At 41.2% G+C, this 14,233-nt stretch overlaps 1 protein-coding gene across 1 annotated transcript in view; it reads right to left on the bottom strand.

Annotated features, from left to right (window-relative positions):
- The window catches only part of MBD2 (methyl-CpG binding domain protein 2), a 76,587-nt gene extending 62,763 nt beyond the window's left edge, over positions 1-13,824 (bottom strand). The window contains exon 1 of the mRNA XM_067699054.1: positions 13,180-13,824. Coding sequence (XP_067555155.1) covers positions 13,180-13,715 — 536 coding nt within the window. The 5' untranslated portion in view covers positions 13,716-13,824. The remainder of the gene's footprint in view (positions 1-13,179) is intronic.
- Between the last annotated feature and the right edge of the window lie 409 nt (positions 13,825-14,233).

Below are 14,233 nucleotides of genomic sequence, written 5' to 3'. Positions count from 1 at the left end.
TTTTGCCTCCTTAACAGAACATCAAAAACCTTCCATCTGTTCGTTTTTTTTTTCCTGACTTTTTCCCACCAGCCTTGAACACACCTCACATTCTAAACTCAACATCACCAAAATATGCCATGTACCTTTGCCTTCCAGCCATGTCTTTCCAGGTGGAAGGTTGAGCATAAGCAATATCCTGTCTATCATAAAACTATTAAATCTGGGCTTCCCTGGTGGTACAGTGGTTGAGAGTCCGCCTGCTGATGCAGGGGACACGGGTTCGGGCCCCTGTCCGGGAAGATCCCACATGCCGTGCAGCGGCTGGGCCCGTGAGCCATGGCCACTGAGCCTGCGCATCCGGAGCCTATGCTCCGCAACGGGAGTGGCCACAACAGTGAGAGGCCCGCATACCGCAAAAAAAACAAACCAAAACAAAACAAAAACTATTAAATCCTCCAAGCCCAGCTAAAATATCACTGCATCTATGAAGTTGTCTGTGATTCTGAAAGCCCACTTAGAAATAATTCGACTATCCCTCAATTCTACTTCATTACAATTCTAAACATTCCCTTGATTAGTAAACAACCAAAAATTACGATGTCCCTTATTAAAACCCTCAAACATAACGTATACAGCCTAGTACTGAACAAAGTAACTTCTGAGAGCAAAAAAAAAACCTCTCAGTTGAATAGTTAAGAACATGGTTTTCATTTGCAGACACAATGGAACAGAAAAGTCTATGCTTATATAAAACTTACATTGTCTGGAATTTAAAAACTGAACTGGAAAATATTTTCATGGTTAATCTTATACTACATAAAAAGTATTACTAAAAAACCCAAGTTAATGAAAAATTGGTAAAGAGTACCCTGTTATTATATCCTTATATAATTACGAATAATTTTAATTAAGCTAAAATAGGCATATAGTCCTTATAATCAGATATTCCAGTTACTGGTAAATAAGATTCTGATAAACTACTTGATATACAGATACAAGCATCTGTAATGCACAGCTACAAGTACTGGTCATACACACTGTTGCCTTCAGAACGTGCTACAAGTCATTTTCTTCTCCGTAACTGCTATAGCTTGTGCTTGGTGCTTTAAGGAAAGCCAACCTGGCTGCCCCAAGGGATTTTAAGACCAGGGACCTTCCTCTGCAGGAGATGAAGGCAAGCATATTAGAAAGGCAAGGCCCATGGGAATGGTTAAGCAGAAATTCTGTCCATAGGGACCACTGCACAACGGCAAAATGACTCTGGAAGTGGTGGCCAAGGAAGTCAGTGCTAGATAAACAAAACAACTGTATGTCACTAAAGTGACTAAGTTATCATCTGTCTGCCCTCTAAGATGGCTGCTGTTAGGTAACAGTCTCAGACACACCAGGACTTAATGTGACTAAGCTTTTATTCTAAAAGCATCAAGTTGTAACTCAGGGAAATTATTTTTTTTTAAACTCTAGTAGACTAGTGAAGGATATTAGTCACTTTCAGTTTTCTCTGCCCAAAGCGATTACTTCTAATCCTGGTAATGAAATACTAATATTTCACTTTCAACCACAAAAAATTTCCCTACCAACTGCCCCCTAGATCTGCCTATCCCGAGCCAACCTGTGATCTCACCTTTAACTTGTCCTCCCCACTAAATACCCTGAAGAAAAGTAACTATTAAATGAAAATCAAAAGCATGAGTTACATTTTTCTGGTTCATATTGGAACATTTCATCACTTGAACTATGTCTTTGCTTGCCTTCATTTTGATTAAGCTGTTTAAAGCAACTTTTTTTTTTAATTGAAGTATAGTTGATTTAAAGCACTTTTTAAACCTAACTCTACCTTAGAGGTTTCTAACTATAGATTATCAAAAGGAAAGAAATTTTATTTGGCATCTGACTTTCAAATCTAAGAAAAAACTTTATTGAGATACCAGAAAGACTTAAATAACGGTCACCTTAACTTAGTAGTATTCCCATTATGTCACTCTATGAACTCATCTGTAAACGGCATTACTGGAGCTAGACAACTGTAATATGCCCTGCCAGTCTATGATATGAAAATTAACTCTCTGAAGACCGCTGCTTGCATGTGAAACTGCACTCTGAAAATGAGTAGTAGAGCAAACGTATTTTTTCATGTTACTTTGGTAAAATGGATAATCATGATGTCCAGTCAAGCCATTATGAGGAGACCAGAGGTCTGAGCAAACACAAGTATAACTTCAAACCAGTTTCTAACAGGATGAACTGTGGGGGTGGTGACAACCAGAGTGGAAGACGATGGACCGGCCTATCAGCAGGAAGGAGCATCGTGGATGGCAGATGGTTAGGTCTATGTCTCAAGGGTAAGTTCTAAGGTGTATGGCTCTCCAACAACATCAGGAAGTGCTTTGTGGGGAATAATAAAAATTCCAGAAGCTACAGCACTGGAAAAGTTTGGGAATAAAGAAATGTCAACTTTCTATTTTTTCTATCCCTCTAAGTGTTAAAGTTTACTTGTTACTTACAAGAGTGTTAAGTATTGAAAGATTTCTCTACCTTTCAATAACAATTGTCTCCAGAAATCAAATTTTAGCTGAGACTAAAAATCTGAAATTAACATTATCTTTTTGTACCTTAGTACAATCAGAAAACTGCCAAACCAATTAATCCGAAGAAATATATACCAATTTTTTCAAAACTACATGACATACACACAGGAAAATCCATCTAAAAGTCAGCTCCCAGTCCCCCTTAACCCCTTTCCTCCCAAACTTTAAATGTAGGCCTTTCCTAAAATGAACATCCTCAGCCCTCCTCTATAGTTTGTCCCAGGCAGAATTTATCTACTCTTATCTTACTATCTCCCATCTCTGATCAATTACGAAATCCAGTTCCTTCATAATCACCTTTGAATCCATCCTTCCTTTCCATTTCCATTGCCACTGCCTAAACCAAATCTTTATCACCTCAAGTCTCAATCACCACAATAGGCTGATTTTCTATTTGCTAGCCTCTTTGCATCCTAAACTAGCCAGACTGCTCTTCCTCAAACACCACTATTACCAAAGTGCCAGTTTAAATGCCTTCAACAGACTTCAACCCATTAGCAAAAGGGAGCCAAACATTTTAGCCCTGCATTTAGGATTCTCTGTCATCTAGTCTTCTCTTAACCTTTCAACCCTATTTTCCACTCCTCTTACCCAGTGACTTCTGCCATATTGGTTTATTCAAGTCTATTCTGAATCAATAGGCTGAATGATTTCCCTCTTCAGCCCTATGCAAACCATGTATTTTACTTGGTCCAGCATGTGTGTCTCCACCCGCAATCCCCAAGAGCCCAGAAACACTAATCCATCTTATACCTCTTCCATAAAGCCTTAACAGAACAAAGTAATAGGAATTATGTAAATAATCATGAACCGCCTGTTGGCATCTCTTTTAGTTTGAAACACTGAGTTCCGTATGGCTGTAAAACTTCTACAAGTTCAAATCTTATCTTCACAAATAGCATACTGAAGTATAGTTATTAATGAATGAAATGATAGGACGTCAAATGTGCTTCAAAATAATGAAGGCTGAGTCAGGGTAGTAGATGTGGGTATGGATGAAATAAGGCTGTCAACTGTTGAACCGGATACTTGGTAGTTCTTTATATAATTCTACTTTTGTATATATGTTTGAAATGTTCTATAATAAAATTCTTAAAATATAAACATTAAAGTATGCAAGCTATTTCCCCATGAAAACTGAAAACTAGTTTTTTTTAAATATGAAGAGTTTGGGCAAGTAAATTGGAGCATGAAAGAATTTCCTTAGCAGCTGGGGTGGGGGCTGGGGTGGAGAATTATTTTTAAAGTATCAACAAGAAAAAAAGTGTATTTACAATTTGGCTACTGATAAGATAGGACAGCATTCCACCTTTTCCCTCGACTTAAATGTTTAAGGAATCACCACACAATTTTAAATGGTATGAAAGACCTTTAGTAGAATTCAAATTCTGTACCAATCATCCTTATTCCATAAACTAGCATTTATTTAACAAAAATTATATGCAAAGAGTATATTATTGGCAGCAAATTCTATTATCTCTATATCATGGTTACGAATACGGTTAAAAATTCAGGGTGACCCACTAAAAAATAAAAAATGAATGAACATAGAATTCTACCTAATCTCATCCCACTGCCACAAGCACTCACCTTCTGAAAAAGCAAAAACACTGGTTATTTTGGTTGAATTGGAGACTGAACACTGCTATGGAAATGTTAGAAATTAAGCATGTCTGCAAATTATTTCAAAATATAACGGGAGAGGTGGGAAGGGGACTGCATATTGATGAAACGAGACTGGCCAGGAGTCAATAATTGTTAAAACTGGTAGACAAGTACAGGAGGAATTCATTACACTTTTCTAACTACTTTTGTTTTTGCATATGTTTGAACTTTTCCATAATAAAAAAACATACACATAGATAGATAAGAACACCCAAAAAACAAACTATATTTCTTAAAAAGAGGCTAGGGGTCTCTGGAAAAGGCCTTTTTAAAGAAATGCATACATCACTGCACACATGTTAAAAAGAATTTTAAATTCATTCATCCTTGCTTTAATCTATGGATTCCTCCAGTATGAAAAGAACTATGAAAGAACATATACACATATGTGTTGGGGTGTGTGTATATGTGTGTGCACAGACAAATATATTCAGAAAACAGAATGGAAGACAATGTGTCAAAATATTAACAGTGATTCTCTTTAGAACTATATAAGGATTGTCATTTCTCTTTATGTACTCTTCTCTATTTTCCCAATTTTCCACACTGAGCATGGGTTATTTTTATAATCAGGGAAAAAATGAAATATTTTTTAAACCTCTGATGAACGTGTATAACCTAAGCTCTACCCTAAACACATTTCAAAATACAACAAAATATTGCAAATCCTCACATAATTAACAAGCACATGCGTCTATTTATGTTGGGTAATTAAGTGAAGAGAAAGGAACAAAGATTTTACTGATCTATTGACCATCTACTACACGCCGAATGCCTTACATGTATTTTCATTTAATCTCACAAAATTCCATGAAGTAGAATTCCTACCCGATTTACACTTGAGAAATTGGAAGCTTACAGAAGTTTAAGAATCTGTCCAAGTTAAAATAGTAAAGCAAGATTCAAGTCCCAATCTTCTGACTCAGAGTCCCTATTTTTATTCTAAACCAGTGCTATGCAAGTATAGTTTACGGACAGACTTACTTCAAACAAGGTCTTCAAATAAGTACAGAAATGGAGAGAAAGCATTTAGAAACTGCTATGGCAATATGACACGGCAAATTTATGACTTTTGTAGCATCTAACAATAAAAAGTTGCAATGTGTATTTCATATATCCACTTTTGTATTATATTGCCCACTTCTGCTAGGGGCCTCCAGGAAAGATCTTTCTTTTTTAAAGAGATGCATACATCACTGCATACACATTAAAAAGAATTCTAAGGACATTCATTTTTGCTTTAATCTATGGATTCTTTCAGTATAGACAGAAGAGGAAAAGAATACCAAGATACAGTAGTCAGAAATCAACAAGAGGATGATGTTCTTCTTCCGTACATTTGTAAATCACTAATAATTGTTCCTGACAAATGCTAAGTGTTCAATTTTTAAGATCTAATTTTAAATTATATTTACTATCATTTGCATTTACACACTGCCTATGTAGTCAAGTTCCCAAACAAACGAGTTTGAATTTATACTCTAATAAGATAAGGCAAAATCATAAGATCCACATATATTATTCAAATTTCACCCTATTTCATACTTCTACTTCCTTGAGAAGTTTTAGTTTTTAGAAGTTCTGACAAAATTAAGTAAAACTTTATTTGTCAATTTGTCTAGTTATTTCTTAGTGGAAATGGCAAACAACAGTAAAAGATCAACAGACAAGAGCTGCAAGTAATACCTATCAAGTCAAACAGTAAATCCATGAAATAAGAGTCGATGACTTCTTTCTTTTTTTTTTTTTTTTTTGTGGTACGCGGGCCTCTCAATGTTGTGGCCTCTCCCGTTGCGGAGCACAGGCTCCGGGCACGCAAGCTCAGTGGCCATGGCTCACGGGCCTAGCCGCCCTGCAGCATGTGGGATCCTCCCGGACCGGGGCACGAACCCATGTCGGCAGGCGGACTCTCAACCACTGCGCCACCAGGGAAGCCCTTGATGGCTTATTTCTAATTCATCATGCTGGGCTAACAAATCTCAAATACAACCTAAACATTATGAATCTCTATTAGTCCCACTATAAAGTGTAAAACAAAAACAAAGCAAAAAAAGTCATCATCAACTTCACAAATCATCTGCTTCTGTTCCACTAATTAAAGTTAAATTACGAAAACTTAAATTGTGACTCTATATCTCACAAATGAAATTTTAAAAGCAATTTGAAAAAAATCATACATCAGTTTCTGTTGGAGATTATTTTTAGAATGTACGTGTATCAGTTCCTTTTGAGCTATGTATTTCCTCTACGACAGGTATTATGCGTGTTCTGGCAGGTGAGACTTTGCATGTCAAACTCTAAAAATCGGATGTAGGACAGATGGCAATGTTGCAACCTAACAGAAATCCCTCTAGCACATCACAAAAAGATGTGATGGTACAGTTGAGAAAAGAATTATCAGAGCACAATTTCCACCACACCTATGTCTTTTATTTCTGGATTCAGGCTTTAATCAGGCATCATCAAGAAAAGAGACTAAAAGCAGGTTAAACTTTCAATTACGCAATAAGAATTTAATAAATATTGTATTTTTTTCCTTTCTCCAACTAAAGGGATTTTTTTTTAAACTGGTCTGTAGGATACATTTCAACTATATCTTAACTCTGAAAGAAACATATAAAGCTTTTCCCAGGAACCATATAAAACTATCTCATAAGCTGCATTTAGCCTGCAAGTTACAATGTGATTTCTTCTAATTTAAGTGAAAGCTTTTAAAATGAAGAAGATCTATATAGCTTGCTCCTCAGCGAAAGTGTTGCCTATCTGAATATCTGATAAATAAGAGGGGCAATCCTAGGATAAACAAGAAAAAGAGAAAGAGAGATATTTCTGAACAAAATGGTCACTTCTGTTACCCAGAGAAAAACTGCTTTAATTATGTTAATTTACCACAATTTTTCCATTTTTTTCCCCCTTCAATATTACATAGAACTGGAAGATCATCTTTTGGTACAACAGCTCCACTGCGAAATAGGATTTAAAACGTACCCCTTGTCAACTTCAGGATGCAAGCATAACAGTACATAATTACATTATTTTAGTGGTACACCAAGCTTAATAAAGTAGACTAGGCAAGAGATGTTGCAGTATTTCAGAATATAACTAGAGATCTCTATGTGAGGCAGCAGCAGAGCAGGGTAGCTAAGAGTTGTGGGGTTAAACCACCTGCATCAGGATTCTAACTCTGCACCTACTAGCAGTACAACCTCAAGCCTATTACTTAACTTCCTTGTCCTAACTCCCCACCTATAAAATGGAGATAATTGTACAGCACAACATCACAGGTAATATAAAGCAAAGGCTAAGAGGTCATTTAATCCCTGTTTTACAAAATTTTACATGCCATACATCAAACACTTATCTAGTATCTGTGTGTTCAGCACTGTGTCTGGCGGGAGGAAGACAGCTAGGTGAGAAAGCCACCGGTCCTAGGGGAATGAACAACAGAGTAATACAGGAGACACCACGTTTAACTACACAGGGATGACCAGAAAGAAAATATTATGGAGAAAGACAGTTTACTGAACGTCAACGAGACTTCAATTAAGTAGTGTGACCCTTACAACTATACTCCAATAAAAATTATTTTTAAAAAAAAAGAACGGTGACCCTTGGTCCACTGAGCTAGTTTTTTCCAACAAAGACTACAAGGGAGAGTCTATTATTTTTAAACCAAAAAAAAAAAAAAAAAAAAGAGGGAAAGAGCCTAGTTGAACTTTGACATCCTCAATGATTCAGAATTCATGCCCTCAAAGACCATACCAGCCTTTCATAACAAATGAGATATGCCTACAGACTTTTTTAAACCTATTTATATGTTCAGTCCATACAACTTGAGTTATTTAATGAACTGTTTTCCTTAGTTAGTCCTTAAACATATCCAAAGCTTTAAGGGATCTACATATTTATTTTGGTGTTCTAGAATTGAAACCTTATAGCACTATGAGGTACAGGTACATCATACCCGCTTTACAAACAGAGAAACCACAGCACTGGGAAGTGTAAATGACATGCTCGAGGCTGCACCACTGGTAAATGCAGAGGTAGAATACCAATTCCAGACCTTAACCCCCTGTGCCCTGCTGCTTTCCCTAGAGACTCCTACTTTTATCATCTCACTCATGATTTAAAGCCCTCAATTATATTGCCTCTGAGTCCTCTTCTTAATGAAATCTCTTTAGTCTCTCATCATGCATCTGCTCCTTAATGATTATTTTAATTGTTCTCTGGCTCCATTTTATCTTTTCAGAGAAGTGATCAGGTGTGAATGCATCATAATTTGATAAAAGAGTCAAAAATGGTTACTATTATGTTTCCAATACCCAACCAGATGATATTTTATGGCAGCAGCTGTAGCAGTTTACCATGACTCCCAGGCCTTTAATCCAGTTATAACCAGAAGTCTAGAACCCAACAAGACATCGATACGGAGCTCACACCAAGGTTAAGCATAGACTTGATTTTAAAAAAGGCATAAGACAGCTACTAAAGGTTCCTCTGCAGAGGAGAACAGTATTTCAAAAATATCAATCTGCAAGTGTAAGAACCAAAAACTAGAAATGACAGGAGTCAAGTAGACCGGTAAGAAAAGTATTGTTCAAATAATGGGCTCATATGATGGCAATGAACTTTTTCAGAAACTATACCAATGGATCCAACGCTTGATCAAACCACACCCTTTTAAAAAAGAAACTTTGGATGATCATATACAAACTGCCACAGTACTATCAGTAATCCTGACAGAAGGCATAATTATATTGCTTAACTAGCAACCAGAGGCATACCTTCCTATTAGAACTTGGCAATCTCAGGAAACAGCAAGAAAAGAAAAAAATTCTACCAAAATTTGAGGCTTTCTCAATAAGCTTAATTTAAGTCCAATTAGTAAGTGTAAAGGCTTCCCTGGTGGCGCAGTGGTTGAGTCCGCCTGCCGATGCAGGGGACACAGGTTCGTGCCCCGGTCCGGGAAGATCCCACATGCCACGAAGCGGCTGGGCCCGTGGGCCATGGCCACTGAGCCTGCGCGTCCAGAGCCTGTGCTCCGCAACAGGAGAGGCCACAACAGTGAGAGGCCCACGTACCACAAAAAAATAAAAAAATAAAAAAAAAATAAGTGTAAGACACACCCTGCATTAACAGGCACAGATTTGTTTAGATTAATCTTCCCATGGGCAAGCTAAATCAGGAGTTAGCATTATTAGAATCTATGTGCACACAACTGTGTGCAGGTGTTCACATTACCAACAGAAGAGTTGACTCTTAACCCACCTATTAACAGATATGGCTAGTATTTTGTGAGCTACTGGTTTTTAATGAGTGGTAGGTATACAGGGATGCTAATATGCAAAGCAGTGACACTGCGGATTGAAAACTAGTGTGTTCACCTCTAATACGAGTAGGTGACTTGCAGCATTCATCACTGAAAGCAGAAGTCAAACTTAGAGTAACTACTATATCACAAGTATCACATCACACTCTATGCGTCCTCCTGTCTCAGAATGTAACCTCTCAGAATGAAATCAAGACTGGATGTTACAATCTTGTACAGTAACTAAGCTTTGTAGGTGGACAACAATAGACAACAGTCCCTCCAGCCCTGAACTAAGCACATGTGGCACAACTCTGTTCAATGTGTCTTTTCATTTGGCATAAACAAGTAAAAAGCAAATCATGTTGCACTGTCTCATAAAAAGATTTTAAGGGACTTCCCTGGTGGCTCAGTGGTTAAGAATCTGCCTGCCAACTCAGGGGACACAGGTTCAAGCCCTGGTCCAGGAAGATCCCACACACCATGCAAAGCCCGTGCGCCACAAATACTGAGCCTGCACTCTAGAGCCCGCGAGCCACAACTACTGAGCCCTCGTGCCACAACTACTGAAGCCTGAACGCCTAGAGCCCGTGCTCCACAACAAGGGAAGCCACCACAATGAGTAGCACGCGCACCGCAATGAAGAGTAGCCCCCGCTCGCCGCAACCAGAGAAAGCTGGCGTGCAGCAATAAAGACCCAGTGCAGCCAATAATAAAATTAATTAATTAATTAATTTTTTAAAAAGACTTTAATTTTATAAATTTATTAAATAAATTTATTTTTTAAAAGACTTTAGGGGCTTCCCTGGTGGCGCAGTGGTTGGGAGTCCACCTGCCGATGCGGGGGACGCGGGTTCGTGCCCCGGTCCGGGAGGGTCCCACATGCCGCGGAGAGGCTGGGCCCGTGAGCCATGGCCGCTGAGCCTGCGCGTCCGGAGCCTGTGCTCTGCAACGGGAGAGGCCACAGCAGTGAGAGGCCCGCGTACCGCAAAAACAAAAAACAAAACAAAAAAAGACTTTAATTTTATAAATTAAAAGCCCGGTGCCTGGGCTTCTCATTGCAGTGGCTTTTCTTGTTGCGGAGCATGGGCTCTAGGCACGCAGGCTTCAGTAGTTGTGGCACGTGGGCTCAGTAGCTGTGGCTCGTGGGCTCTAGAGGGCAGGCTCAGTAGCTGTGGCGCACAGGCTTAGCTGCTCCACAGCATGTGGGATCTTCCTGGACCAGGGCTCGAACCCGTGTCCCCTGAACTGGCAGGCGGACTCTTAACCACTGGGCCACCAGGGAAGCCCAAGACTTTAATTTTAGAGAGTAATTATTACTATACTGGTTTGTGATTCTTCACAGGATGAATTTGTTAAGAAAGTTTTAGACTGATTATATCAGTTTTTCTACCAGAAAATAATCTATTGGGCTTGTATAAAAAAGGTAACATCGAAAATTTACAACACATTAAAAAAAAAAAAAAAAAAAGGTGACCACACATCAGAATGAGCGCTACAGCAATCTGCCTTTTAAAATAACTTTTCCAGGTACTGAAAGAAGAAGAGCAAGAAAAAAGCTTTGCAGCAACCAAAAGTAAGTTCCAACAAATACATCATCCCAAAACCAAACAAACCATATCCCAGGAGAAATGCCACAGGGAGTGAAATTCAAAGTTAAAGATGCTCTACTGAGAAAAGACTATTCACTTATTCCTCAAGGAGTTCAATCCCAGACACAGAATGTTGTTGTCACGTATAACTGGCTAAAAGACATCAATACAGAGTTCACATAAAGGTTATGCATACTACTTGCTTAAAAAGAAAACAGAAGGAGCTGTTAACAAAAGAATATGCAAAAATGAACAACTGTGAAAAGCACTAAATGAAACAACTGAACTTGAGAGTAACCATTTGTTCCACAATAACTTTCTTAGTATTACTGAAACAAATTTAATATGCAATGATGGGGAAATACAAAACAAGATTATCACCTTTGTATGTTTAAAATAAGTTTTCTAATTATCATTTAAGATTTCAAAATGAGTGGTCTCGGATTAAGTGACAAAATAAGTTCTAGTGCAACACCACTTTCATTTTATTTTATTTTTTTACTTCAATAGGTGAAATAACTTCACTGAAACTACTCTTCTATATATTTGAGCAACTATCAGGAATATGTTCATATTTACATGTTATACCAGTAGTGATCGCATTCTTGTGTGTATGTATATATGTACATACTTATATACACATATACACGTATTTTTTTAACCTCTTAAATCTATTTAAGAGTATTTCCTTTCTTTTCCTTTTTTTTTTTGCGGTGTGTGGGCCTCTCACTGTTGTGGCCTCTCCTGTTGCGGAGCACAGGCTCTGGACACGCAGGCTCAGCGGCCATGGCTCACAGGTCCAGCAGCTCCGCGGCATGTGGGATCTTCCCAGACCGGGGCACGAACCCGTGTCCCCTGCAGTGGCAGGCGGACTCTCAACCACTGCGCCACCAGGGAAGCCCAACAGTATTTTCAATTCATAAACATTGTATTGTGTGTGTGTGTGTGTGTGTGTGTGTGTGTATACTTTTACCCAGGAGTAATGTATGGAAAAAAGGAAATTCTTCCTACAATACTCCAATGGCTAAATGGCAGACGACATCTACTCCAACACCCATATATCGTCCCTGAAAATGATTAAATTAGCCCACAAACATGGCCCTCCAAGCCACTGAGTATAACATGTTTATATTTATACTCTCTGAAAAATGGGGCTGTTTATAAGAAAAGTTAGTAAATTTGTTGTTAAGAAAATTCCATTGGTATCAACAGCCAAAGACACTTCCCTGAGCTTACTGGGTCGGACAGCATGATTACAGGATTCACCATCAAGCTGAAAACCTGTTATCATTCAGACCAAGTTTTCTCAATCCAGCACTTGTGACACCTGGGGCCAGATAATCCTTTACTGTGAGGGCTGTCCTGTGCATCGTAGAATGTTTAGCAGCATCTCTGGCCTCTACCCGCTAGATGCCAGTAGCACCCCCTTCCAAGATGTGACAACCAAAAATGTCCCCAGACATTATCAAATATGCCCGGAGGACAAATTTTGGTCTAGGAGTCTAACAACGTATTACAGTGTTTGGTTTCAAAAGGGAGTAAATTCTGCAACACCAAGAAACTACAGGCATTCTAAGTGGCTACTTCATAAGAAACTTTCCTGGATCCCACAAAGCAACTGAAACCTTGTTACTGCAGATACCTTTCTTCCACATGTGCATGATTAAACACTCTTGTGATGATGAATCTGGGACAGGAGCCAACAGTGACTGGTTTTATAGTTTCGATGAATTACACCTTCTTTTAACCCTTCAGAGGAATAATCATCCCTGCCAGAGTAACCCTTCTTTCCACAAACCATTTTCCCCAACACTTTACCCTAAGAGGCCCTCCTATGGGCTCTCACCATTCAGACACTGTGACTGTCACTGCACTGGGGTCAACTCTCACCCAAGGGCTCGGGCACCTTCTACTACAAGGCCAGTCTGTCTCTGCCACTCCCCTCTGGCCCCTGCTCTCCTCTTGACATCCCCTACCCAGGTCAGCTCTCGACCCTTGACCCCGGCCTGACCCTGCCGCCCCCTCCCCGCCCCCAAGGCGGTACCTGAAGTAGTAGACATCGCTCTTGCCGGCACTGAGCCCAGATTTTCGGATCACTTCCTCCTTCTTCCATCCGGGGGGGAGGGCCGGGCAATCCATCCTCTTCCCGCTCTCCGTGGCCCGGGGTCCCCTGGGCCCCGGTCCCGCGCTCCCCGACGGGAAAGGGACCGGCTCCCGCCGGGGGGCGCCGCCGCCACCGCTGCCGCCGCAGCCGCCGCCGTCGCCGCCAAGGCCGCTGCCGCCACTCTGGGGACGGCCGCGGCCCCGGCCCCGGCCCCGGCCCCGTCCCCGGCCACGGCCCCGGCCCCGGCCACGGCCACAGACGCCGCCGCCCCGGCCCGCCTGCTTCCACCGCCCCCGGCCACGGCCGCCGCCCCGAGCGCCTTCCCTGCGCACGCCGCTCACCGGGGACGGGGCGAGCGCGCAGCCCTGGCCCCCCTGCTCTATGGCGGAGTCGCCGCCAGCGCCGCTGCCGCCCGCCGCGCTCTCCCCCTCCTCCTGCTCCGGGCAGCAGCGGCCTCCCCCCGGGTGCGCGCGCATCCAGCCCCCTCCCCAGCCGGCGCTGCGCTTCTTCCGTAACCGAGCCCTTGGAATCCCGGAGACCCGCCCCGCCCGCAGAGCGGCGCGCGGGGGACGCGCGCAAGCATCATAGAGCGGGCGCGCACAGAGAGGCCCTCCCGCCCGGGGCGTGGCCCCAGCCACCGCCTCTTAGGTCCTCCAAGCGGTCAGGGCGGCCATCTTGTCTCCGCCTCCTCGAGGACACGCCCCCCAGCCGCACCCGCTCCGCCCCCGGCCGCGCCCTTCCGGCCCCCACCCCCACGAGGCGAGCGGTTTGGGCCCAGAGTCACTTGTAGAGAAATGTCAGGACTGCGGTTTATTTGTTTTAAACTGGGTTAACCTCTCTCACTGTATGATTTTACCTACGTTTGCTTCCCAATTAAAGAGCAACAAACAAAATGTATCTCATATTTTATGTTTACTATATAAATATGAGACTATTCATTTAAAGGCATAGAAGATACCCCTTTTTGTGCCTCGACATCGTAGCTTGCCAGGGA

The sequence above is a fragment of the Pseudorca crassidens genome, chromosome 12 (genome assembly GCF_039906515.1).
Source record: "Pseudorca crassidens isolate mPseCra1 chromosome 12, mPseCra1.hap1, whole genome shotgun sequence".
Classification (NCBI taxonomy): domain Eukaryota; kingdom Metazoa; phylum Chordata; class Mammalia; order Artiodactyla; family Delphinidae; genus Pseudorca; species Pseudorca crassidens.
This window is presented reverse-complemented; position numbering and strand designations above follow the sequence as displayed.